The sequence below is a fragment of the Cryptomeria japonica genome, chromosome 11 (assembly GCF_030272615.1).
Source record: "Cryptomeria japonica chromosome 11, Sugi_1.0, whole genome shotgun sequence".
Classification (NCBI taxonomy): domain Eukaryota; kingdom Viridiplantae; phylum Streptophyta; class Pinopsida; order Cupressales; family Cupressaceae; genus Cryptomeria; species Cryptomeria japonica.
Genome location: NC_081415.1, coordinates 154044474 through 154071816, shown reverse-complemented (window position 1 = coordinate 154071816; position 27343 = coordinate 154044474). Strand labels below are relative to the sequence as shown.

Below are 27343 nucleotides of genomic sequence, written 5' to 3'. Positions count from 1 at the left end.
TTCACTACCTTTGACTCATGTTGGCCCCCTTAATTCAACTCATTTTTCTTTTCTAGTTTTCCTTCCAAAAATTATTGTTCCATATCACATTTTATTCTCTCATATACTTCTTCAAACTTTTCTAGACCTTCTATAAAAAAGGATAGCAATAATGATATTATTTTGTAACTATTTGTAGTTTCATAAATTATATTCCTCTATAATTTCACACTCATTTTGGGCTCATTTTTTTGTTTATCCCTCATGCCTGATTATGCTCAGCCCATGGTCATTTTTTGAAGCTCTGCATAGTCCTTTTCTCACTAACCATATTTTCAGCCCAAAATGTTAGTACTATGGTATGGTGCCTAGAGCCATTGTCCATCCATTTTGACCCCAAATTTGAAATCATAACAATTGACTTTGCAAATAGTGGGAACAAGTTTGCATAATTAAGCATATAGAAAGTCATAAATGTTTTAATAATAAAGTAATTGATTGATCTTTATCTTTGTTGAAAGAGTAATAGGTAAGCAAACCACCTACTTCTCTTTTTAAATTATTCTCTATTACTTTTTAGTTATTAGTGACCATGATGGTGGTGTGTTTTGGGTTCAAGCACATGATATGTTAGAACTTTGTGTAACAATAGATAAAAGGATAATAGTAAAATAAAAAGAATCTATTGTGAAGAAGATTTAAAAAACAGAATAAGGATATTACATAATTGTCATGTAAAAAAATTTAAATAATAATTTATTTTAACAGTTATATCTAAAATATTTGATATTTTAAGTAATTTACATAAATTTGTAAAAATATAAATTTGCTAATCTATAAACTAAAATTTGAACAAAATTTCATCCTACAATAAGTGAGTACTATTACCATATAAATATAGGTTAAAAGCCATAAAAATATACATACAAAACTATCTGTATATACACAGTAAAGAATAGATATCAAAATTCATTAAGAAAAAAAAAACGCCCAACAAGCCTCACAATTTCGTAAAGGAAAGCCCGTGAAGACCAACCTGAATTTTCAAATAATTCTGTCACGTTTTGTGTAACCTGCACATATTTAGCACTTAGCAGAACATGGAGGGAGTGATGGTGGTTACCAAATTACATTAAAAACAATCACGCGTACGGTGTGAGCAGACATGCAGAAATGAAGTAACGTATAACCTTCGTTGAATATCATTAAAGGAATGGAATGATAGGCTTCTCCAAAAGATGTAACGTATATTAAAAGAATGGAATGATGGTTTTCTTGTCAAATCACAAATATTACGCTTAAAATTATCTCAAATCTCAAATTTATATGTGGCCGTTTGAGTTGCTGTTTTGTACTATTGAAACTAACAAACCTCGTACAAAACAGCAACTCAAACGGCGTGGATAATTTTAAGCAAGTTGCATTCACGGCTCAGTCTATTTACCCATTTGTTTTAAACAGGTGATCCAGAGTAGGAGAGGGGTCGTTTGAAGACGAACTTTCAAGTGAACAATCTCTTTCAATTTGTATGTTTCAACTTGAAAATAAGGTTAAAAATACTGGAGACTAGACCCTAGGGCGTGCAGAAAGCTTCACAGAGGCATTAGGAAGCTTATTTGGTTGCAATGGAAGCACTACAGGAGGTAACTGCTATGGAGATGACTGTTAGCATCTAAGGTGTGTATCAACTAAAATTTGACCCACACTTTGAATTTTTTATATTGCTTGCTGTATGACTCTTTTATGAGCTTTAAGTCATATCCCATTGCAGTAGAAACCTATATAATTACCAAGGAAATACTGCTAGCCTAAGGTTTTGTTACTGAAAGGCAACCAGTATTAGAGGTAATATATTGCCTAAATGGTTGATACCATTCCTGTTCCTCTTTTTCATAGCCCTGATTTATTTTTGCCTATGGTCGTCGGCCCAATTTTTAAGATTTTCATAATTTGTCTACAGGAGGCGGAGGCGGATGGAATCAATGCATTCAGAAATTATGCATTCAGTTACAGTTATCTATACTTAAGGGTAGAGCATTTACGGCTGGACGGATTTCTTTGTAGTTCCGCCGAATAAAACAAAGAACATGAATAGCCGAATAAAGAGAGTTTTTGTTTTTTTGTTTTACAGGTGCAAGGAATGTTTTCAGCCATTTCAGTAATCACTAATTTGCTTTTCAGCAATTCTGGCAATTGCAAAACTGTTGGACGGTGAATTTTGCATGTTTTCAGGCGTGAGACAGGTTTGACACTAAAGAGTAAGTAACAGGAAACAAAACATCTTCACTCTTTTCTTGAAATTTTAATAATATAACTTATGGTTTCTAGGTTTTTTTTCCCTGATTAAGGTTACGTTCTTTTTACTTTTGTTGATTTAATTAAATTTTTTTCTGTTGGACAGAGAGAAGTGTGTCCTGAATGGAGCCAGAATTATATGCAGCGGTTGCATCAGGCGATGTGAAGTTGCTTACAAAGTTGGAAGGTAGGTGCAACATTCTCCAAGAGGTTACGCCCACAGGAGATACGGCACTTCACTTGGCAGCATATCATGGCCATGTGAATGTTGTGAACAAGCTGCTTCAGCTGATGAATGGTGCAGGTAACCAAGCAATTCGTGGATATCTAAGGGTTAAAAATGAAAAAGGTAACACCGCCTTTCACGAAGCTGCAATTGGAGGTCATCGCCAAGTAATCGAGGTTTTATTGGAACGTGATCGCCCTCCGCAAAGTGAAATTGAGCTGCAAAATATCATCAGCGATACAAGAGATACTCCGCATAGTATTGTCAATGATGCTGGTGATACTGATCTGCAAAATGTCATCAATGATGGCGGTGAAATCACCGATGCCAGTGAAGCTGACCCACAAAAAATCATCAGTGATGCCGCTGAAACTGATCTGCCAAATATCACCAATGTTGTCGGTGAGACTGCGTTGTTCAAAGCTGTTGAGGAAGGTCATGAGAAAATCGTTGCAGAACTTTTGCCTTTAACACTTCCACAGCACTACTGGAGGACAGATGGCCAAACGCTTGTGCACTGTGCGGTATATCGTAGACGCAAAGGTATCCTTTAAGCATCATTTAATTTTTTATAAAATCCTAGAGACGCTATCTCCTCTAGAATGGGTATCTTTGTATCTCCTTTATAATGGGTATCTTTCGAATTGTGCAGAAGTGCTCAAGAAGCTCATCGCTGCTAAGCCGGACCTTCTTAAACAAGCTGACTATTTACGCAGAACACCCCTACATTATGCTGCCTGTCTTAAAGGTATATCACATATTGCAAAAATTATTTTAGAGAAAGACACGTCTTCCTGTTATACAGTGGACAACAATCACCAATCAGCGCTTCATCTAGCAGTCAAAGAAGGCAACGTTGATTTAGTGAGAGAGATATTAAAATATGCCAAAGACTGCATAGTAATTGGAGACAACGAGGGAAGAAATGCTTTTCACCTGGTGATTGAAAATGCAGTACAAATTTTTGACAAAATTGGGAGACGCATAAAAACCTTGATGTTCTTGGTGATATCAAAGAGGCTGATCAATGAAGCTGACAACCGAGGGAAGACGCCATTGGACATAGCGCTGGACAACATGGACACAGACGAACGCCTTTTCGAAGGAGTAAGTGATTCATTTATTTTGCATAGTTCCTGCTTCTATGTTAATTTAATGCACCTTTCTTTGTTTTTGAATCCAGATATATTCTGTACTGTTTTATTCCAGAGACTTTTTACATATATTTCATTGACTGAAATCTGTGAACTTTAGTATGTTTGTATTTTATTCTAAGATTGCACGAACTAGGTTATAATCTGCATAATTTATCTGAATTTCACCTTATTGTCACCGGTTCCAATGTTCAGAGTAACTTTTAGATCCCTTTTAATTGATTTTCAAATTTATGTTACAATGCTTAAAAGTTCATAGTAATAATATTGATGCTGATATTTGTTAGGGTCACTTTGACACAGTATTACTTATTTGGTTTTGTTGTAGAATTTACTACAGCTTTAGCCATTCGCTGTACCACTTTTCTCACACGTGTCAAGGAGAACATGTGAGAGTTATATTGAAATTTGTTTAGGTTACTAAGGATGAACTTCATGTGATAGGACACGTTAGCCAACTGTATTTTAAAACTAGATTTTACAACAAATTAGAATTTAAAGACATCAAATTACACACTAAGCTGACAGCTTAGGTGGCCGGGCCCACTTTATCTCATGTTTCCGTTCCTTGTCCTTTCCACGATTCCGTTTCTGTAACGTTTTTTGTCCTCCGTTTTCATTTGCCGTTTGCCCCTCCTGTTCCGGTAGCAGTTTGCTTCTCGATTCAAGAGTCCTCTTGATGCAAAGTGTCTTTTAGGCTTGTTTTTTTAGTCCCACATTCAGTGCGGGTTCATATAAGGAAATTAAATGTCCTATAAATATACCTTGACCAATGGAACCAGAGCTGCTCTGCAGAGCAGCGAAGTTCCTGCCAGAGGCTGGGAAAACAGTTTTGGTATTGGTGTTGTCTGATGTGTTTATGTAAATATGATATTCAACTGTAGGCGAAGCATCCGAAGACTCTTTATCCAAACTTTACCCGTTTGTGGATCCGTTTGCATTGCCACTACAGAATTAGTTTATAAGAACTAACTTTAGCTCCATTTCTCTAACTACAAAACTATCATTGAACACATTGACTCTGTGCTTCTGAATAGGCATGAACATTTATTAAAAAGAGAAACTATCTACTGTATTGTTGCAGTTTGCAACTTACAAAACAAAACACTAAAATGTACATGAATCACCTAATGGAACATGTTTGTTGATAGGGATTGAAAAGTAACAACCCCATTGAATAATCATATTTTATGAGAGCAATTTCAAATTGACTAGAGACCAAATAAACTGTATAAAGAAATATAGAAAGAATTTGTACCTCACAGCCGCTTGATGTTCCGGTATTTACTCTCTCAATCTATAATGCCATTTGCCATGATTTTCACTTGGTTGGGGGCAGGAGGGAGATACCAAGCATTGGAGCATATAAAAAAGCTTAAATCAAGATACTTCACACAATTTGCATCTAAGATCAAATTCTTAATATTACTGCTTGACAGACCATGAATAAAAAATTCAGAGCATTTTGGCTTTATTGCAAGAATCATGGACTCTTATTTAAAGACCAAAACAATTTACAGATTAGCTTTCATTAGCTGCAAACAAATATGATAAAATATGCATCCAAAAAGCAGCATTGCACAAGGACTATTAATTCCAGGATATTACTTTTCATAGGCTAACCTTGATCAATTGTAATATGTCCATATATGACCAGCAAAAATGCCAAGAGTTTTGTCAATACAGTACATACATATATGATAAGAAATCATATCCTAAAAATTAGTACGTAAAGTATGACATTAAGAATTCATCTTAGTTCGACATTTCAAATTCTATCCACTCTTATCATATCAATTTCCACCCCATCATATCAATAGATACAGAAAATGAGCTCTGATGTTGGATAACGATGTTATTTGAGGGAGCAACCTGACACTTTAACATCTAATTCCCCTAAACTTTATAGCTTTCCTTTTAGTAGGACTTGACATTCTAATCTTTTTATTTGTTCAAACACCAATGCCTCCTACTGTTTCTGCTCTTTCACAGTTTATATAAACTTCAAATTTTTTACTTTGCAGCCAAGATTTGGAATTCCTTGAAACCATATTTGTTAGAAATATTTGGAAAGTGGCCAATTCATTTGAGAATTTATTCCAGAGCAGGTTCTATGTCAGAGGTTGGTTACCAATTCAACTCCATTCCACAACACTAAATTTAAAAGAGTGGTAAATTTGGGAACAATGGTCTGGGCATGATTTTGAAAGTAAAAAATGAAACATCTTATGCTATAAGGTGTGTCCCCAACTATCAATATGACTACTTGGTTGATGGTTCCCAATCAAATCACTTTTTCCGTTGGAAGTAAATCACAATATCATGGAATTACAGAGAGCTCTAAGAGAAGTTGGATAGAAAACAGGGAAAAATCCTAAAGACAAACTCAAACACCCAATCAAAATATGCACACATCTGCAATGTGACTAGCAAGTTTAAAACACCCGATTTCTTCCATTTCAAGTAAACAAATACTCAATTATAAAGCACGCTAAAAAAAACATATAGAAAACAAGGGGGAAAAATTGCAAAATGCAAAATAAACCATATACTTGCCGCATGGCGGGAATTTGTAAGCTGATGGTCTGCGAATCAGCCCAAGAATTTTGCATGTCAGAGCAAGGCGGAGAAAACTCCAGATGCAATTTCAGAAACCATAAAAAACCCTAAATGCTTTGAGGGATTTATTTGGGCTTTCAATTTTCAAAAGAGGGGATGTAATTTTCTTGAGAGGCTTTGGTCCAGAGGAAGGAGTGAATCAGCCCAAGAATTTTGCGTGTCAGAGCAAGGCGGAGAAAACTCCAGATGCAATTTCAGAAACCGTAAAGAAACCCTAAATTTACTAAGGAAATCATACCTAAAATGTTTGTCGTTCTCTTTAATCCTCTTCGAGATTGCCTAGAAGTATGTCTTCCTTTTATCAATCAGAACCTGCCCGCGCATAGTGGTTTTGTTTCAGAAGGAGTGGATTTATTTATTTTATTACACTGCAATGGATGTGGCAATTGATGAGTCGGGTGGGAGTGATACCTGCAGTGAGCACACTTTCTCCTCAACCAAATGCCACGCAAAGCCCTTGCAGGCCACAGCTACCTAGAATGGGGAATGCGTGCCTGCAATTTTACCGAAGATTTTTAAGATTGGAAAAAGAAAAAAAGATCGCTGGGGAAAAGCATGTTGCCCATCAAAAATTATAAATAATCATGAAGAAGTCAAATTAAAAAACTGTAACATGCCCATAACGAAAACTTACTATCCATATGTTTGCATGCTTTGTTTCTCACGCTCGTACTCGATTTTCCATAGATCTGATCTCTGCAAGTCTTTTCTGGGTCGCCATCTGTTTGAAGCAACCATCAGGACTCTGCTTTGATGGGCTCTGCAGCCTCTGGAGATGTGGAAACAGTTCTAAACATTATCCACCGCATTTCGTTCTCTAGGACTGGTTGTTAACTAAAATCTTCTTAACCGATCAATCATTTTTCATATTAAAACAACAAAGGGAATCACCCATGACAAGCTCAATTTTGAGATAAGTCATGAAACCACAGACACAGATAACCATCGAAACAAACAATACACATTTCTTCATAATCTACTATTAAATAAGGGGAGCTGGTAATGAATACTGATACATAATAAATAGTAATACCTGTAGTAGAGAGCTTGTGAGAGACCTCCTCCCACCAGTCTGACTCAGTATTGTTCATGGAGGCTTCTGTTGCAAAACCACCATCCCTTCTCCTTTTCTTGCTAAATTTTCTTGGAGGTGCCATGGGAAATAAAATATACAGATCTGAGAGGAGCCAAAGATTGAACAACGATTATATGCGCAGATGAAAAGTAATGCCAACTGGGGTTGCAAAAAGATTGGGTAAGAATAATAATAAATGGATGCTAACCATGCCACCTATTATGCTCTTGAATTTAACACGTCCTCCAATTGAAAAATCAATGGAATGAACTATACAGTGTGCTGCTGGGTATTGATCCGTATCTGACCTTAGCGATGAATGCCCTTGCTTACGCATCTTCTCCAACTAGGTATGGTTATGCTTCTGCTACAACTGTAGTATTGATCACTTGTTGAATCCCAGGATTGTTACCTGCAAACGACGCAAACAATATTCTTAGTTTATTACTCTGTCTCAGAGGTGCCGCTGCCCCACTGAAAATGGTGTGTCTCAAAAGAATTTTGAGGGATGTAATAACTATAATGGAAAATGTTGAAACATAGACAAGGCATGTGTTCTATTTTGGATGCAGGCCACGCATCTTCCTCCTGACAATTTGCCCTCACTACTACATAGAGGGGGGTTTTAAGACAATATTTGAGACAATTCTTGAGTGAATTGTCTTAACTTGAGACAAAATAAAATTTGTGTATCGTCTTAAATATTGTCTTTAAGCGAGTGTCTTAAAATATTGTCTTAAAAAATTGTCTTTATAAAGACAATAAAAAACACCAATATTATTGTCTCTTGAGAGACAATAATATTTTTGTCTCTATAGAGACTATATCTATAATAAAAAACATATTGTCTTTATAGAGGACAAATATGTCTTTAATCCCACTTACTGTCTGTCTTAAGAAGATAAAAATATTTTCATTACAAAGAATACCACTTTTATCTCTCAAGAGATGATATAAAACAATGAATAATAAAAAAAAATAGCTCACTATTCAGATAAATCAATATCGTTAAATATAAACTACAATATCATTGATTAATTTATGTTAGGGCACGGTGGAATTGAACCCCCATCCTTCTGCTTGTAAAGCAGACGTTCTTCCATTGAGCTAGCACCCTTTAAAGAATAATTTTACCCTTCAAAATCTTGGGTCTCAAAACACCCTTTGGTTTAGTAGTGAGTTATAAATCTCAATAACGGTTGAGAACATGTGACCATTGCCATCCATTTTGTGTTTTTGTATTGAACAAACTTTCCGTTGCCCTGAAAATAGAACTACGTGTTTCTTAGACAAAACCTTACAATATCTATCTGGCACTATGCAACATAAAGAGAATGTACAAATTTTTTGAATGATACATTTATGTTTGTGAATGGGGCACCTACATGGTCTGATTCTAATCCTCAACGTGAACCTGTTCAATGCAAAACAAGTGAAAGTCATCAGTCTGCAAATTCAAACCGTGCTCTTGCTAACTAAATTTCATCAAACACTTAGAATGGATTCTAAAACCAACTCTTTCCAATCTTGAAAGTAATTTATAGCATATTATTCAATAAAGAAAGCCTGAAAAACAATTCCAAACAAATCAAAATCATATAGGCTAGTGTTTCAATTCACAACAGCTCCTACTAGTAATTTCATCCATCATTTTAAAATCATCGATATAATTGTTGATGCCTTCAAATATATCTAGAACATCAAGATTACACTCCTGTATTTTCCAGAGAAGAGAAACCAAAATATAAGCACTTATCAGAGATTCTAATACTAAGACAAAATAATGAAGATAAAATAAATAATTATAGTGATGTAAAATTTTGACAGTAAGGCAATTACACTCGAGCTAAACTTCCTTTAGCAATGAGTAAGGGCTTCACTCTCCTCATATTCAGCTGCATCTAATTCACTTAGGTATTGAAGCTTAAATAGATTTGGAAGGATATACTGTCTGATTGATATAAGAAAAAAGAAAGGAAGAGGAAAAAGTATACCTTCTATTGGTATCTATGTAATACCAAAGCATAACAGTAAGTCGATAAAGTGCAACATTGTAAATTTAGTGATAATCTTGAATGGAACTTTTCAAGAAATGATGCCTAGAGAATCAACAAAAATCTTCACCATAGATTCTTCACCTTAATAATATTTGAAGCTTAGAGAATCGACAAAAAATCTGCAATGCAAAATAGAAGTGAGTCCTTTACATAATAAGGATGTGAATCAAGAGAGAAAAAGGAAGATAATCAGTAAGTAAAAGTGCAAAAGATAATAAAAGATCCAAGTTCTAGATTGAGACAGTTATTAAGACAACCCCTTGACTAGGAAGACACATCTTAGTCATTAGGGTGGATAGAAAGTACAGTGATAGAGATGGGTTTGTTGAGAAGATAGTCCATCCAAGACACAACAAAGGATAGTCAAAGAGTCAAAAGGTTGTGGTCCCAATGGAAGAGAAAGATTGATAGTTATTGTCAAAGTCCAGGAATGAGCACAAAGACATTAGAGTAGGCCTTTCACGGATCAAACTTCAATGAAACAATAAATAGAAAAATAGTCCCGAGTCTAAGACAACCACACAAATCAGTCCATACCCCAAAGAAAGTGCATAACTTGGTAAAGAAACAAAGGGATGAAACAGTCAAAGAGAAATTTTGATTTGATAGAGGAAGCTACAACCAATATAGGAAGCCTTCAAGATCAAATTCCAAAAGATACAAAGAACAGAGACTCTCAGTGTTTTATCCAAGACGAACGAGCAGTGACATCTTCATTTTCAGACCAGTGATAACAGTCTCTTAAAAAACATAGTAAGGTAAAGACAATGAAAATTGTAAAAGACGGAAAGATGACATTCACAAGTGCATATGTCAGTCTTTCAAAGGCATAGCACTGTTCTACAGTCCTCAAGGAGCAGCCATTGATTAGATACAAAATCACCATCATGAGTAGCCATTGATATAGTCACTTGGTAAATAAATGGGTGACACAGCTTGTGGTATGAGAAGAGATGGTCAAAGACACAAGAAAGACAAAGGTATAAGATTTCTATTCCTTCATGATCAAGATTGTCACAACCAGTCCCATATGAAGTTAGCATTTATTAAAAGAATAAGCATTCCTTTGTACCATCATTGAGTAATAGAAGATACAAGTTATGAGGTCTTTTAAAAGAACAAAGACAGTAGCACAATTATGGACAATGAAAAGCTACATCCCAACAAAAGTAGTAATCCCAAATCCAAGGAGCATAATGGTCCTATTTGAAAAGAAACAATCCACTAGAGGTTCACACTAATAGACACAAGGTTAAACTGAATATATAGTCATGAAAGGGCAGATTATAGAAGTAGGAGAGCATGCCTAGAAAGATTTCTACAATACAAGCAACCATCATAGTGATTTCTATTTCTGTGTACATAGGAATGAGGGAATACCAAAAGACAAGCGAAAGATTTAATTTGTTGTCTGTTTCTGCATTCAGTCTGCATTTAGAAGGTCGCTAGTAATAATACATCCTCAAACATCAAGATCAGATTAAAAATTTGTGTAGAAGGTGATAGAAGGGTACACAAGGCATAAACAATTCCAAGATGAATAGGGACTACAATTTAGAGAACTCCATCAAACAACAAATCAAGCATAAATACAGGGTTGATAATCATAGAAGCACAAACAAATCAGTTTCATTAGATAGCATAATAAGCATAGGGAGATAAACTGTCAAAACAAGTCCAGAAATAACAATTTTCAGACAAGAAACACTATAAAACTTTTTCCCTCGCCAATAATTAACTTTTGTCAAATGATAATTGATATACAAAAAGGCTAGTCAGCTGGTTAGATGATAATACCAGGTCTATTGTCTTGGCAGTAAAATTCCCTTCCATGGTACAGTTCCCATTAACATGGTTTTTGTTCTCACTAAGAAATTTAAACAAAATTTAAGCACGCTAGATTATATTGTTTGGTTGTCTAAGAGAGATTTTTTCTTGCATGCTTTATAAGACAAAAGTTGTGAGTTTTGAGGTTCACCAGCATTTGAATTATTTTAACTTCTACATGCACAAAAATTGTGTTTATCTATCAACCCGAATCAATTGAACACCTAAACTACATAAAAGTCAGTTTTTGGTACTAACATATATCCTAGTAGGCCATAAAAAATTATGTTGATGAAATGACATTGTCAAGATACCTCTGTATATCTGAAACAAATCTGCAGAGAAGAATGTTATGAATCTGAATCAGATCTGCACTGAAATTAATGCATCTCTGTGTGCTTAAATACTGAGTGAGATCTGCAAATCACTCCAATCAACACTGCTTTAACTCTTTTTCAAAACAATGAACCTTTGTTAATCTGATATAATAAATTTTTTGACAAGACTGGAGAATACTAAAAATCATAAGTTCAAATCTGAGAGTAGATGTCCAATATCAATAGAAATCTGTAACAAAACAAATCCCAAATATTTTCAAGAATCTTCCAAATGAGACTGATTTATCATGTCAGATTCTCAAAGTAATTCTGCATGTCTGAGAGTTCTAAGAGTTATTTAACTTCACAATGTATTCAATGAATCACAATAACAGTAATTGCCATAAAAAATCTGTTACAACTCAAAAGAAGAGGACTAAAATTTGGAACAGGTCATCTTTTAAACTCTGTCATAATTCAAGAGTAATGACTGAATCAAATATAATTCTTATATATGTGAATACCTGGATATACTGAGATAAATCTCAAACTTACATCTAAGTCACTGAAATCTGGAATGTTACCCTTCACGTCTCCTGTTTGTGATATGTTCTCCTCTTTTCACTTTGTACACTTTTATTGATTGCCAAGATGCTTTTCATTTCAGTATTAGAATTCACTGTTTACCTAAAGTTTTCTGACTTCATATCACTCAGCATTTATATAAATGTTGGTTTTTTTCTCTCACGTCTCCAATACTTATTTTTCACAAAAATCTTTTAAAATACTAACATACTCTTTCTATCGAGTTTCCACATTCTCAACACATTTTTCAATAAAGGAATGTATAAATAAAATATATGAAGTGAACCGGCCAACTGCAATCTATTAATAAATTACTAATAAGTTGCAACAAACTATAACTGACAACTATCAACTATCCCAACTTCTATTCCATCATGTTTCTTTTTATTATGATGTCTTCTTTTTATAAAAGTCTATATCGATGAAAGGAGACTCAATTAAAACAAAAATAAATGTTCCATCAAACATAACCTCCACAAATCGGTGGCCAATTATAACTATCCCACTAACAAATAGATTACTTAATCTCAACAAATAAAGAAGTTATAACTGCTTCAGTTGTAACCAACCATAAGAATTATTTTAATATGATTTAGATATCTGATTATTCATTTCTCTGATACACAGGCTTAGTTCCGACATCAATAAGTTGATTACAAACAAGTGTATATATGTATATTCCAGATTTGCTCATGGGAAGAGAAGTTTGAACCCAACACAGAGAACAAATACATAAAAATACTTCAATCTCATTAATCTCATACAGGTCTTATAATTAAGTTAATATATCTCCGCAATCCAATATTTAACAACAAATAGTATGACGCATTTCAAAGATGTATATCACTGTTTATACCATCTATATGTATGAGGCTGATTGAAATCTGAAAGGATGAGACTTAATGAATCTAGTTGACATCAATGACAAATGCCAACAGTTTAAGCTTGACATAATTGAAAAATATGTTATAGAAGATTGTGTGCCTTCTATTAGTGTAATACTAGCGTAAGGTGAACTAAAAAAGGAAGGAAAAAACTTTACCTGATCCCGAGTTCCACTGGTATCCCTTCTCCCTTGCTGAAGAACATGCAAGTCATGCAAGTTTACATAAACATGTCACAAAACCACTATTAGTCTTCCAAATAGCTGATGGGCATTATTTCTATAACTAAATTGAAACTATGTTTTAACTGTTATTAATAAATCAATTTAAGATTATAGATAGAAACATTGCAATATTAGCTGCTGCATCTTCTACCTGTTTAAAAAGTGTTGTTCCTTCTACACTGAGAAACTGAAAAATACAAACAAGACAGCTAGAAAATCTTTGCACTAGGCAGGATGTCTAAACATAATAAAAGACAGTCCAAAAGAATGTTTATAAAAGAAAGGAAATGTGATTGGATTCAAGACTTGCTATATTTTATGAAATAGTCTAAACATCCTTGAAACATCATCTTTCTATAATAGAAACCAAATTATGGGCACTGTTCAATATAGGTGGCTGACATAAACAAAAAAAAATGTCACATCCTAGCAAATCAGTAAGTTTCTGGAGCTAAGTCAAATCTATACCTTGTCAGCCCTAAGCAAGTCCCGGAGACTAGAATCCAATTTCAAAATTTGGTCCTTATAATGAGTCAGTAATTCATTTTTTTCTTTCTGCCAAAAAAAAATGAGGAGAAGATTGTAGCTAATATCCCTATGTTCTATGATCATTGAACACCTCATAGTTAATTGTCAATCCTAAATGTTCACATTTAATAACTTCTGCTCATTGTTGTTATGCAAATAATTGGAAACCCTATCATTCTCAAGTTCCAAACATTCCTCAACCTGTTCTACAAGAGAATACATATTAGCACCTTCACACAAATATGTTCCCTCGATTGTTTTTAAGCTATCAAAAACTAACTCTGTAATTGATACATGTTATTTCTGAATTTAATTGTGTAAGGAATGGTTTTACATTAATATTTTCTAGGTAGATTGTATTCCAGGTAGCATTAGCACAGGGAAGAAAAGGTGTTGTAAGTGTTGAATTTCTTATTCTGTTTTCTTTTTTCTTTAAAAAAGTCAAGATTAAAAACATATACATAGTTTGAATTAAGTTCAAGTACAAAAGGATAAATTCATGTGACTATGAACTAATAGACAAAACATATAATTGCAAGTCAAGTAGTGGAGATAAAATTAAGAGATACTCAAGGAACATGGAAATGGAAGATTAAGATTTCAATCAAGGTTCAAATTTGCATGGTTTGAAATAGTTGTCTCTATAAAACACAGCTGAAAAGAGGATTCACTAATCAGGATCCTATCAAGAGGCAGTTTTTTTGCTAGCCTTACTCGTTGAGATTCTCAAAGAATTCCTATAGACATTTTCACACCAATCTTCACCTTTTTCCCTCCTTTCTATTTGTTCCAATGATGGATGGTTTGAGGGTCTTTCCTGGGTCTACTAGGAAGAATCCCATGTGGATGGTAGTGGAAGAAGCATGTGAACTGTATGAAGGGAATCCATGGGACATGAATGGAGAAACTAAAGGAGGTGATGCAATAGGTGTGCTCTCTACAACGGATTCTGGGTTCATTTGGAGTAAGATAAGTTATAACATATTTGAGCAGAATTTTGATTTTGTAGTTACCCAATTGTATCTATAAGTATTCAAATAGGTGCACTCTTGAGTCATTTGGGCATTCATACTCATGGAGTGTAGAAAATCATGCATCAAGGGCTCAACATGGAGGTAGACGCCCTGCATATTATAGATCAGTTTCTTGGAAGTGGTGATTACATGGATGCTATTGGGAGTAAAAGTCAATTTTTGGCTAAGTGAATGTTCAAGGATGCATGAAAATTTGGTGACAAGGGCCATGAAAAATGCTGGGATGGATGTATGTGGGTATGGAGTTCCTACTGATACCATTTTCTGAATGGGGCATGTGGGAAGATAGATGACCTATTTCGCCATGAAAAATGCTGGGATGGATGTATGTGGGTATGGAGTTCCTATTGATACCATTTTCTGAATGGTGCATGTGGGAAGATAGATGACCTATTTATAATATCTTTTTTTGTGAAGTAGCCACAAAGGATTCTTGAAGAAGGAAGATTTAGTATACAACCAATGTGGGTTTTGAACTTTGAAATAAAATTATTTTCACATGGTTTGGTTGGGATATGGGTGGGAATATGCATACCTATTGGAGTTCATTTACTGACTGTTTGAGGACATTAGGGGTGTTTGAGGATCTGTGAACATATGATATGTATCATTGATACACTTTTTCAATGGATCATGGGGATGTAGGCAGAAGAACTATATTCTAGATGGATTTATGTAAAGTGGCAATAGGTCTAGAATTTGAGTGGATAGGTTTCCTACTATAGTTATATTTTGATTAAATACGAATAAGGGATAGACCAATGTTTTTTGTCAGGTTGGAGCAAACCACCATTGATGAAGGGAAACAAACACTGTTGTGAAATTGGATCCCTATAGGCACAGGAGGATACAAGAAACAAAATGTAAAAGTTCTAGAGATTAAGAAGGTGTATCCTTCATTTGAATGGGTGGCAGATTATTTCCTTAAAGAGTGGTTGTAGATGATGGAGATGCAATACATACAATGCCACAAGGACATGTTGGGGGTTTGTCTCCTTATGGAGTCCCACAAAACAAAGAAAACAAAACACCCTATAGTAGTAGAACTCTTGCTAACTTGGAGATAAATATTTACTGGCTGGAGGTGCATTTATTATGCCAAGAGGTGGAAATACAATGGCAGCAAGGCATGGAATGTAATGACATGAGTGTCTTAACAAAAACTTTTAAAGAGCTGACATATATTTATGAAAAAACACTATAAAGTAAATAAAATAAAATAACTCTTTAGTAAATACAAAGAAAGTAATCTCTAAATAATTCTAAGGTAGCTTAATATAACCATTAAGTAAATAAAACAATTTGAAAATAACTCTAAGTATATAAAATAAAATAAATATGTCATGTAAATAAAATAAAATGAATTTAAATAGTTCTAAAGGAAAATAAACTGAGGTATTTATCTTTAAAAAAATCTATCCAAATGTGGAGAGATTCTTCTTGATAGATTCCTAATTCTAAATGGCTTTCCATCCCCAGACTGGTGACATATAAGGAGTGGTAAATAGGCCTCATACATTTGTTGACGGGACATTAGCAAACAGATCCTCAAAACATGGTATTGGAGTCCGCCCTTTCCCATTTATAAATTTAAAAACTACCTTGTAAAGTAAAACTGAACAAGGAGCTTTTACTCACTATATTTTGTTTGACAGTAACTTAAAAAACTACCTTGTATTCTCTAAAACTATTAGAGATGCTGAACTTTAATATTAAATAAAACATAACATTATTTTCTTAACTTTAAATTATGTAGAATATTCTGAAGTTTACAATAGAAATGCATCAGAGCACAAATAAATTAGCTGGGGCTGAACAACACATTAATGTTTATAAAGGTGAAGAAAATAATGTGAGTGCTATAAGCTGCCAGAAAGAGCTGGGGCCTGAACAATACATTGAGCATTCAACAGAGTCTACTCTCTTAATTTGTGTTGCCTGAGTTTGTCAGACATGTCAGAGGTTACATCTAGCTCAATATGGTTAAGGGGAATGCATAAGGTGTGGTGTACTTGTTTCAGTTTTCATTTGACTAATAGCTACATCATGTCTTGATAAATAAAGTACAAAAAAATGCTCTATCTCCATGCTGTTTGAAAGTTGGGTTGGAAACAGGACCATGGACTCCTCCATAGGACACTCTAATGACCAACTATATTGCATCTCAAGGTGAAGGTCACTGGCGAAATCTAGAACCAAAAGCAGTGATCTTTCTGTTTTGAAATCTCTCCTCTAGTTCTTGTGTTTCATTAGTTTAGCAGAAGATATTCATTGAATTGAGAGGCGTGCCATCAATGCATATCAAGTGTATGAAATGGATTGATTAAAGAGATTTGTAAGCTATTTTTAGTTAGTACTGTATGAATCTTAAGAAATAAGCTTCTAAAACTAAATGGGTATGTTATTTTCATTCCAGCATTTCAAGTTGTACATGCTGAATTTATCATAAAGAAAGATTTAAAAAGTTTGTAGTTGCAAAAAAGCTTAAGCAGTTGTTTTTGTAAGCCCATTTAACAATCATGCAACATTGAAAACATATCCTCAAATTTTTAAAGTTTTTACAAGCCTCAGATCGTGTGGGAATGGCCAAACTACTTGAGACCCACTCTAAAAGGAGCAAACATCTCTGCTGATGAAGAAGATCTCATCTTTCACCTCCACTGCCTACTTGGTAATCGGTATCAAATATAAATTTTACCAACATGTATCCCCCTAAATAAAAGATAAAAGAAAAACAATAGAAAAGATAGAAGGCTTATCAATTTATATCCTTCCTAGAAGTGTATCTCATAAATATGCCTCTACTTCCAAATCTTTTTCAAAAAGATCCGAATTTTGAAACTAGTAATTCAAATAGAGGAAAAACGTTTCTCAAATTTGAAGTTGAATGGGCAATCAACGTCCTAACCCTAAAGAAGAGAAAGAGAGTCTATATTTTCTATGACCTTGCCTAGGTAATAATTCCTAGAATGAAGATCTCGATTGTGTAGTGTGTCTCACTGTAGTGTGCCTACCTAATTTTGAAGAGAATGAAAAATTTAGGGTTTTCCCCAGCTGTAATCGCAGCTTTCATATATAGTGCATAAATATGTGGTTGCAGAAGCTCAGTCAATCGATGCAATACTTTATTTTGTCTAATATAAATCTGTTTGTATCAACATAAGGTGAAGGGGGTAAAATATCGCTGCTTTAAACTGCTGTAGTAGTGAAAGATGTCACTAGTGGACATTAAAAAAGGTACAAAGTTGTCATGTTCAATGTTTCTCTAAAATGGAAGAGATTTTGTGGTTGTTAATTAGTAGCATGTACAAGAGGTTGTTGTGTAAGGAAGTTCACAGAGGATTTGTAGAAGAGTTCGTAGTAGTGTGTTAAAGAACTATTTGTTGAAGGCAAAGTCAATATTTGGTACAGCAACAGCTATAGAAGATCGATCCCTACAGTGATCAACAAAATCATGCAAGTGTGAAGCCACGTGTAGCTGCCAGAAAAGGTAAATCACAGAAAAGACAGTCAAAGCTTGTTAACACAGCCATAGCTATTAAAAATGACAATATTTAAGAAGAAGATTGAAGATTTGTAAAGCCACAAGATTTGTAAAAGACAAATGCAAAAGAAAATGCACGTGGGCCTGGAGAGTAAAGGCATGCTGATCTGTCAAAAGTAACCAAAGAAAAGTTGAGATCATTGTCCTTTTGTATGATGAAGTCACCAAGTTCAAAGAAAAAAGAAAAGTGTATGATTGGTTGTAGCAATTGTTCAAGATTCCCTGCCAAAGATAAAGGAGATCGAAGGTTTTAAGTCATAGTTTTAATCAAGCCATTGTGAAAGAGGCTAAGGATGTGGTATCAGAGCCTGGTCGGTTGTATTGTTGGGAGTTAAAGATCGTTGTGTTTAGATGATCTCAAAAAATTGTTAAGTGTTCATAGTCTATACACATAGTGGTATCCCCTCCTCCTTCAAGCGCAAGAAGTCCTCTGTTATCATCAGCACATCTCTTGCAGATTTTGTGATAGCAGTACTAGTATCCGTTGGTGTTTGTTTTTTTGAAAGGCTTGTGTTTGAAAAATCCTGTATCCATTAGAGTTCTACTGCCAACATGTAATAAGGGGTTGTCTCTAGCAAAGTGAGAGAAATCATAGAGATCGTTGCCCTGTACAACAAAATTTGGAAAGATATTGAGGTCGTATGTTTTGAAGCCATCACCAAAGCCATTTGAAAGTATTTCATTGAAGCTATCAATCTAAGAAAAGTCCATATCACAATAAATCGCAGCAGTCAAAGAATAGATCATTGTCATCACAAAAAGGAGATGAAGAGTCTGGTTAAAGTCAAGAAAAACAAAAAAGTGCTATTTTGATTTTCCAGTCGTTGAATTTCTCAGCGAAGGAAGGAACCCTTTGTGCAGCCTGCTAGGGCGGAGAGACCTGGAGAAGCCATATTATAAATGGCACTAGCTTCTCTGGGTCTATGAACCCTAGCAGGCGGCACAAAGGGTTCCTTCCTTCGCTGAGAAATTCAACGGAAAGCTCCTGGATACCAAAGAAAATGTTGTTAATCCTGCTGAACAGTCAAAAAAAATTCTGTAAAATGACAGAAAAAACCCAGGAAAACCAGATCTGCACTATGTTTGCCACGAAGGAGATTGTAGCTATGCTGGTGCCGTCCACTGGAAAACCCCTAATCAAATTGCAGTGTCCTGGATACTGAAGATGATGGGAAAATATGGGCAGAGTTTGGAGATAAAATTAATCACATACTGATCCTTCCTGCCATTGATAACTGCTAGTTGATGCCTCTGCCGTTGGGCGAGCAGAGACAAATGCTCTGTTGATGAGTTGAGTTAGATGCAAAGAGAGAAAGAAGTTTTATTTTGGGGAAAGTTGTGTTCTATTGTCTTAATTTAAGACGATTAAATTATAAAAAATATAAGTTAAACATAAAATATGTATTTAAGATAATAATAACAGCACAAAAATTTCCAAAAAATGAGCAACTTCTTGATAGCAATATAATGGAAAATAAAACTATGCAAAGTTTTATGGCATGTTGATATGTTGATTGGGTGAAAGAAGAAAGATTAATCACTGTTTATCATTAGAAGTCTTGGCTATAGTTTCCTCCAGGCAGGAACTAATAATATAACACAGATATAAAGACTTCCGTGATGAGGAAAGTCCATAACATTGAACGCTAATATATAGTGTTTAAATAAAGCCATCTACTTAGGCGTTTCGTGAAATTTTAAATGAATAGTTTTGAAATAATATAAATTTTTTAATATCAATTATCAAGAATGTTAAATTATTATTATTTAAATATTTTTTTGGGGGGGGTTTTATATATAATTATAATATTTCAATTTTTTTTTAATCATTAGTTATAACATGTCAATTTGTGACTTATTGTTATTTTAAAATAGAGCATCTTTTTATGTAATTATTGTAAATTTTGACATATACATAAATATTAAAAATTTAAACATTAAATTCATAATTAAATGTTACTTAAAAAATTAGATGTTTATTATTTAGTATTTACATATAAGTTTAAAATATTTTTAAAAATATTTTGTCTTAGTAGCATTATATTGCATGGTGTGCAATGTAAAATGATTCACAATTATAATCTAATGATTTACCAACAAATCTCCTTTCTAAGCTTTCCAATTTTTTTATTAAAATTATAGTATATGTTTAATGATAGAGGCGCATTCCATATTTATTTGGAATAAAAATTAATATTCACTTAATAATGTAATGGTTTAATAAAGGAATCGTCATTATTATTTAATAATTTAGTTTAATAGAATTTAAATTATAAACACCTAACATCGGCATATCAATTTTAATTAAATAATATTTTATTATTTAATTACTATCCCTTCATCCATCATTTAATTAAATAATCTCTCATTATTTAATCAATATTCACTCCTCTACATTTATTAAATCTCATTTAATTAATATTTCATATCCTTCCCACCTAAATTAAATAAATACCTCCATTTATTTCATTTGAGATTAAAATGCATATGAATATTAATTAATTTAAATTGTTAGAAATCTCCCAAACATGTCAAGTGGCACCTTGATAGGTTTCCACTCCCCTTGCCACTCCATGTCCCATTTCCTCCCTCATAATCTCCTACCCTCTAATTGGTCCAACCTCCTAACCTCTTGGATGCATGTCCATTTCTTCATCCAAAGGAATCAAATTCAATCTCAACCCTTGATTCCTCCATGTAGTCCATGTCATAATGGCCTTTATATCCTTCATGATATTCCTTGTGGAAATTTGAATACTTCAACCTTATTATGTTTTCTTCTTATATTAGTTGAAATATGGAAAAAAATTATATTATGGTCTCATTCTTTATATCGTTTTTCTTTTGCATTGTAGAGTATTTGAACTTGGCACCATGTAAGTGCCTACAACGTGGACTTTGCCATTAAATCAAGTGGCCCACTTTATACTTGACAAAAATAAAATATCCTCTATTCTAAGGATTTTATTAAGATCTTCCATCAAAATTTATATTTGCATTATTTAATTTATTGAAGAGTTATTTAAGTTAATGATAAAATTATTTAATAATTAATTTATTTTGAAGAGTATTTTTTACAAATAAATTATAATCATGTGGATCACACCAATTATATAGAAAGAAGAAAATTAAAATGATGTGTTAGATCCATAAACAAGGGTGTGTAACAATAGCCAAAAATACCATATGAAGCAAAAAAGACACCTTAGATCTATCTAAAAAATTCAAAGCCGTAATGTTAGTTATGGATTATGAATAAAGATGCATGTTTTGGGTGGCTAAATCATTTTTCTTTTCTTTCAACAACCATTTAGATTTTGTTCGCAATCCCATCATGGAAGGACACAAATTTAGAATTTGAGGGATTAATATGCCCATCTTCATGAACTAGTGAACCATTATATCTTACTTCTAAAACCTTTGTGTGATTTAAACCTATATTAGACATACAATATTTTGTGTTTGAAGCATTAATATTCTATATGAGGAGAACAATGCCCATTAATAGCTATGATTAAAGATGTAGAGTCATGGATTGAAGCTTTAAGACTACCAATTTCAAGAGATATTTCCTTCTAAGAAGGATCCTTTTGGGCCATCTCTCATAGAATACTATCTTGTGTATGTATGCCTAGATTCCCCCAACTCCACAGAGTAGTGATGGTGTGTTTCTTGAATAGCCATTCATGTTTGAGGAAATTAGCAATAATGCATGACTAGTTTTTAAACACCTACGATAATGCATCCTTGCACGCATGGTAATTTAATTTTGGTTTTTGATCACAAAAAAATGCTATAATAATCTCTAAAGACAGGATCAACACATGCTTATGCTTAAAAATTCACACCCAAATTTTAACCCCACCTCAAAATATTTATTTGTTGTGTCTATGTTAGTTCAACTCCCTAATCTTCCACTCCAATTATATTGTGAATCTTGTTTTGAAGCAATTGCCAATATGTTGGTAAATTTTTTAGTGGTAGAAAAAAAGTCTTCTAATTTACTTCACACGGATTTTGCTAACATTTTGGTTGATCTAGAAATCTCCAAAACCCTTCCAATACACATCACTTAAAAATAGTTGATTAAATTTGGACCCAACTTTTGGAATATGAATAACCACCTTTTTGTATTACTGTAGGTGTTTTAAAACTAGACACATTATTGTTGATTACTTCAAATGCAAATGACTAGTCAAGAAACAATCCACCACTACTCTATGGAATTAGGGGAATCTAGGCCTACATACACAAGAAAGTATTCTATGAGAGATAGCCCAAAAGGATCCCTCTTGAAAGCATATGTCCCTTGAAATTGGTTGTTTTAAAGCTTCAACACTTGGATCTCGATATTTAATTGTAGCTATTAATGTGTCCCCTTCTCCTAAGGTGGAGAGTTTTTATGCTTTAAACACAAAGGATCATATGTCTCATATAGGTTTAAATCACATATAAAGGTCTCATAATTAACATATGATGGTTCACTATTCATGAGGATAGGCTTATTAATGTCTAAAATTATAAAAATATGTCCTTAGATGATGATGTTGCCAACAAAATTTGTATGGTTGTTGAAAAGGAAAAGAAAAATGACTTAGTCACTCACAACATGCATCTTCACTCACTCTCCATAAGTAACACTATAGCTCTAAATTTTGTTAAATAGATCTAAAGTGATATTTTTGCTTCCTTAGGTCTTATTTGTTTTTGTTGCACACCCTTGTTTATGGATCTTAGCCCTTGAATTTGATTCCTCAAGGATGAGGAAATGGGCATGTGTCCAAGAGGTTAGAAGGTCGGGCCAAGTAGAGGGTAGGACGTTATGAGGGAGGACATGTGACATGTCCAAGGTATAGATATGTGGCAAGGGGAGAGACAACAACTCGAGGTGCCACTTAGCATGTTTGGGAGATACAATAATTTATTTAAAATCAAAATGAATATCAAAAACTAGATAATTCGGCACACTTATTTAATTTAGGTGGGAAGGATATGAAACATTAAACAATGACATTTAATTACATATTTCTAGGAGAAAACATTTATTAAATAATGAAAAATTATTAAATTAAATGTTAGATGAAGGGATATTAATTAAATAGAGAAATGTTATTTTATGAATAGAAAAGTAAAAAATGAAGGAATTTAGTAAGAGATTGGAGGAAGAGGAAAAAATTGCCAAAAAATTGAGTGTAAATTTTAGGTGTTTATAGTTTGAATTTTATTAAATCAAAATATCAAGCAATAATGAATCCTCTTATTAGACTATAACCATACTTCACCTCTTAAATAAATAATGGATATCAATGGGTTATTATATTATTAGGTGAATATTAAAAATTATCTTTAAAAAATTGGAATGCTTCTATGTTGTCAAACACATATTAAATTTTTTATATAAAACTTGGAAATCTTAAAAAGTGGGATTTGTTCATCATATTACAATTATGAATGAATTTAGGGATTTGTTCATGAGATTACAAGAAAAATCATATACGATGCAATGTAATGCTCTGGGTAGTTAAATATCTTTCATTAATGAGATCAATAGATATTCTTGCAAGGTAAACATATCATAATTTTATTGAGTTGGTGGAGATTATAGCTATTAGGATTGACCTTGGCTACAAATTAGATTATTACTAGGCACAACTATTACTAGCATAGTCAAAGTTGATGTTTTTCCTTACAATATTTATTTATTAAATATTGACGAGAAAATAATTTATTAGTAAATAGTCTTCATAAAATTATTAGTTGATTTTAATTTTGATAGTTAAAGCCCTAGGAGGAGTTGGATTTGAGTTTGTCCTTGCAATAAACGTTTAAGGGATTTTAAAGTATAGTTGAAAATAAAATCATGAAGTGATTTTAAAGTATAGTTGAAAATAAAATCATGAATTCTTATAAATGCTCAATTATAAAATAGGTTGGAGAAGAGAAATTTACAACAAAAGAAAACTTTGGTCAAAGATTAATTTATTTTAATTTTGAAGAGTTACTTTTTAAAATAGTTATGTTAATCTTAGCTTTGATGAAGTCGTCTTATATTATAATTTATCTATACTAATTACTATTATATATTTTTCTAATGTAATAATTTTTTAATATAAGTATAAATTTACAACTGATAGAATTAATATTTAAAAATTAAACTTATATGTACATATTAAACAAAATAACATCTAATTTTAAAAGTAATATTTAATTATGATTTTTTATGTTTAAATTTATAATATAACATAAAAGAGTTCTATTTTAAAACAATAATATGTCGTGTTATAACTATATAAAAATAAAAATACATAATAAATATTTTAAGAAATAAAATTAAATAAAATTCTTTTTTTTACTCGGTAAATTAAATAAAATTCTTATATATATATATTTATTATTAAATTTAATTAATTGTAATTGAAGCGTTGTTGGGCTAGGAAAATTTAAAAAACCTTTGTAATTATCGTTTAAGTCTCCGCCCGTAGAAAAGTCTTTGATCTAGTGAAATTTGGTTGTTCTATAAGCATTAATAGACATTTATTCTACTTATTTCAATCTCGTATGAATGTGGGTTAAAACAATATAAATTGTTTTGCAGCGGCTTCTATGACACTTTCACAAACAACCATTTTGAAAGTTTTTGGTAACATTATTTATTTTCTACACGGTTAATTCTATTTCGATTTTCATCATGTAATTTTCTACGCGGAGGAACTAAAAAGAAGAATCCTTCAAATCGAAGGAAACGAACTGCTACGATATCGGGAAAAGCAAACGTAAATAGAAAAAGATAACGAAAACGGAGGAAGTTAACGGGTTACAAAAGAATTTAAAAACGGAAACGTTGATTGACAGGGAACAGAAAAGGTCTGACAAAGTGGGTCCATTGTCCTGCACACCTAAGCCGTCAGCGCTTAGTGTGTGTGTGTTGTTTAAGGCTGGCCGTTTAGAGATACGTGGAGCATGAAAACTAGTATATAACTATCATTTTCCTCGAACAAAACGGCGTCCTTTCTCTCTGCTCCTTTGTCCTCCGTGTTAAAATTTGTTTCTTTCATTCAACTGGGAATGGTCATCTTCAAAAGCATAAAAAGATGGAGATTAGATTCAACACCCTCAATTTTAATGCATGTATTCAGATGCCGATGCATAAGAACTGTTCTTAGAAAGCCACATCAAAGTGCATGTTTTTTACTGTTGTAACTACATTCCACTAATTTTGTTCTCTTGAAAACTGGCTTATATTTTGTAACGTGAGTTTCAAAGCAAACTAATACCGATGTCATTAACAGAAAACATTAAGACTGATTTTTTTTTAATAGAAAATGTCCAAAAGCCCCAGCAAAATTAAGACTGACCAGTGAGAAAAAAGAAAATATCAGTGAAAATTTGATATGAAAAGTCAGTTCAAATCATAAGATAGACATTCATTTGCTATTGGCGTGGGTTTTCGAGATCAGTTAAATTGCATTTTGTTGAGGGGAAAACGTAAGTCTCCGCCTATACATAGACTAATAATTATTTGAAACATAAAGGTTCACATTAATAAATTGCCCTTCTTAAACCTTAACCTACTTCATCAATCTCATGCAATGAACTAGACACTAAATTAAACCGCCAATGATTCCATATGAATGTTTCAGATTTAAATTTAATTTAATTAAGAGATTCAAATATTGTTCACATCTTATATTGAGATTATAAAAGTTCATTTTCTTTAAAAATTGTGTGTAGAAAATATCAATTTTCAAGCATTTTTACTTTAATTTAAACTTAAAATGATCTACATTTAAAGTCAATTTTACACTCTTCCTCATCTATATGAATACCTTGAATGGAAATAAATTCCTTTTGATTTAAAAGATGTGGTTTTTTTTTATAGATTATATGGCTGCTAAAAATAAATGGTGCACATAGTACACCGAAAGAGACACATGACACAAGTGAGCACTCCTTCATGACTAAACAATCAATGTGGAAAGCCCAAATTATTTCAGTAAATGCAGTGTTGATTGCAGCAACAGCTTTTCATGCAGCTTTCACTCTCCTAAAGGAACACAAAGAATATATGTCATATGATGCTTTGTTGCTTTTCATGCAGCTTTCACTCTCCTAAAGGAACACAAAGAATATATGTCATATGATGCTTCAGTACAGTTTACACTGATTTGTGTTGCATTAGCATTTTGTAGCTCAATTTCATCAGCAGTTTTGATAATGTATGCACTTTATGGTAAACAAGAAGACCCCCTTCTCCTTGATAGCTCTCTCACTGCATTATGGATTGCTTTAATATCTTTGTTGCTAGCATTTGGAGGATACATCTTTGTGGCGGTGTCACCAGACCATATAGTTGTAGCAACCATTATTTTGAATATGGTGATAATTGTTCAAATCTGGATAAGAATAATGATTCTTTGTTCCAAGAAATACATCTTCAAAGAAGACAAAAGCTACCTTTGGACTCTCCTAATACTATTTGTTGCTGAAATCACAGTTTTCTTTTATTGGACGACCACTACATTTTTTATAGTTTTGATAGTGGTGATAGTACGGCTTGGATTCCTCATTGGGCGGAGGAGATACTTGCGTTCAAAAGAAATCTCCAAAGGTGATCCAGATTACATGTGGATTTATGTATGGTACTCTATTCCTATTTTTTTCCCATTTCTCCCTTTATTTCCATGCTTAAGTGCTTTTAATTACTATGGAAGAGGCATAATATGGGTAATAGTGGGTTTAGTTGTATATATAGGTCGAAGAATATATTTTCGATGGAAACAAAGGTTCTTGAGAGATGACCATTATATATGCGTCTTGACATTACTTATTGGTGTAATTATGTATAATATACCTTTCATCCCAATAGTGCCTAAGGGGAATATTTCAAATGTATAGGGATCTGTATATTGTAAATGTAAAGGGGTATGTCTCTTGAAATTGTAAAGGGGATCTATCTATCCAATTGTAAAGGGATTCTATCTATTGAAATTGTAAA

General features: G+C 33.1%; 1 protein-coding gene and 1 long non-coding RNA gene across 7 annotated transcripts in view; one reads left to right on the top strand and one right to left on the bottom strand.

Moving 5' to 3' along the window:
• Nucleotides 1-15995, bottom strand: part of LOC131066101 (uncharacterized) — a 31130-nt gene extending 15135 nt beyond the window's left edge. The window contains exons 1-8 of the long non-coding RNA XR_009359347.1: nt 11203-15995; nt 9487-9524; nt 8734-8762; nt 7557-7760; nt 7307-7450; nt 6908-7042; nt 6685-6767; nt 4913-6585 (exon numbers count right to left, since the gene is read on the bottom strand). This is a non-coding gene — a long non-coding RNA (uncharacterized LOC131066101). The remainder of the gene's footprint in view (nt 1-4912; nt 6586-6684; nt 6768-6907; nt 7043-7306; nt 7451-7556; nt 7761-8733; nt 8763-9486; nt 9525-11202) is intronic.
• LOC131066100 (ankyrin repeat-containing protein ITN1) lies at nt 1366-27343 on the top strand. 6 transcript variants are annotated; one of them, XM_059213811.1, is made up of 6 exons: nt 1367-1656; nt 1940-2008; nt 2111-2237; nt 2381-3043; nt 3153-3607; nt 26228-26827. In XM_059213811.1, exons 4-6 carry the CDS (start codon nt 2398-2400, stop codon nt 26459-26461), a joined length of 1335 nt encoding a protein of 444 aa, XP_059069794.1. In that variant the 5' UTR covers nt 1367-1656; nt 1940-2008; nt 2111-2237; nt 2381-2397; the 3' UTR covers nt 26462-26827. The 6 variants fall into 6 exon arrangements, with proteins under 6 accessions (XP_059069795.1, XP_059069794.1, XP_059069796.1 ...); XM_059213812.1 differs by lacking the exon at nt 1940-2008 and having other exon boundaries at nt 1366-1656; nt 2111-2211; nt 26228-26828; XM_059213813.1 differs by lacking the exon at nt 1940-2008 and having other exon boundaries at nt 2161-2237.

Bases quoted from the DNA above. Each gene is read 5' to 3' on its own strand.
- LOC131066100 (XM_059213812.1), top strand. From the start codon at position 2,398: ATGGAGCCAGAATTATATGCAGCGGTTGCATCAGGCGATGTGAAGTTG. The intron at 3,044-3,152 runs GTATCCTTTAAG...CGAATTGTGCAG, and splicing joins GGTATATCGTAGACGCAAAG to AAGTGCTCAAGAAGCTCATC. The intron at 3,608-26,227 runs GTAAGTGATTCA...TTTTTTTTATAG, and splicing joins ACGAACGCCTTTTCGAAGGA to ATTATATGGCTGCTAAAAAT.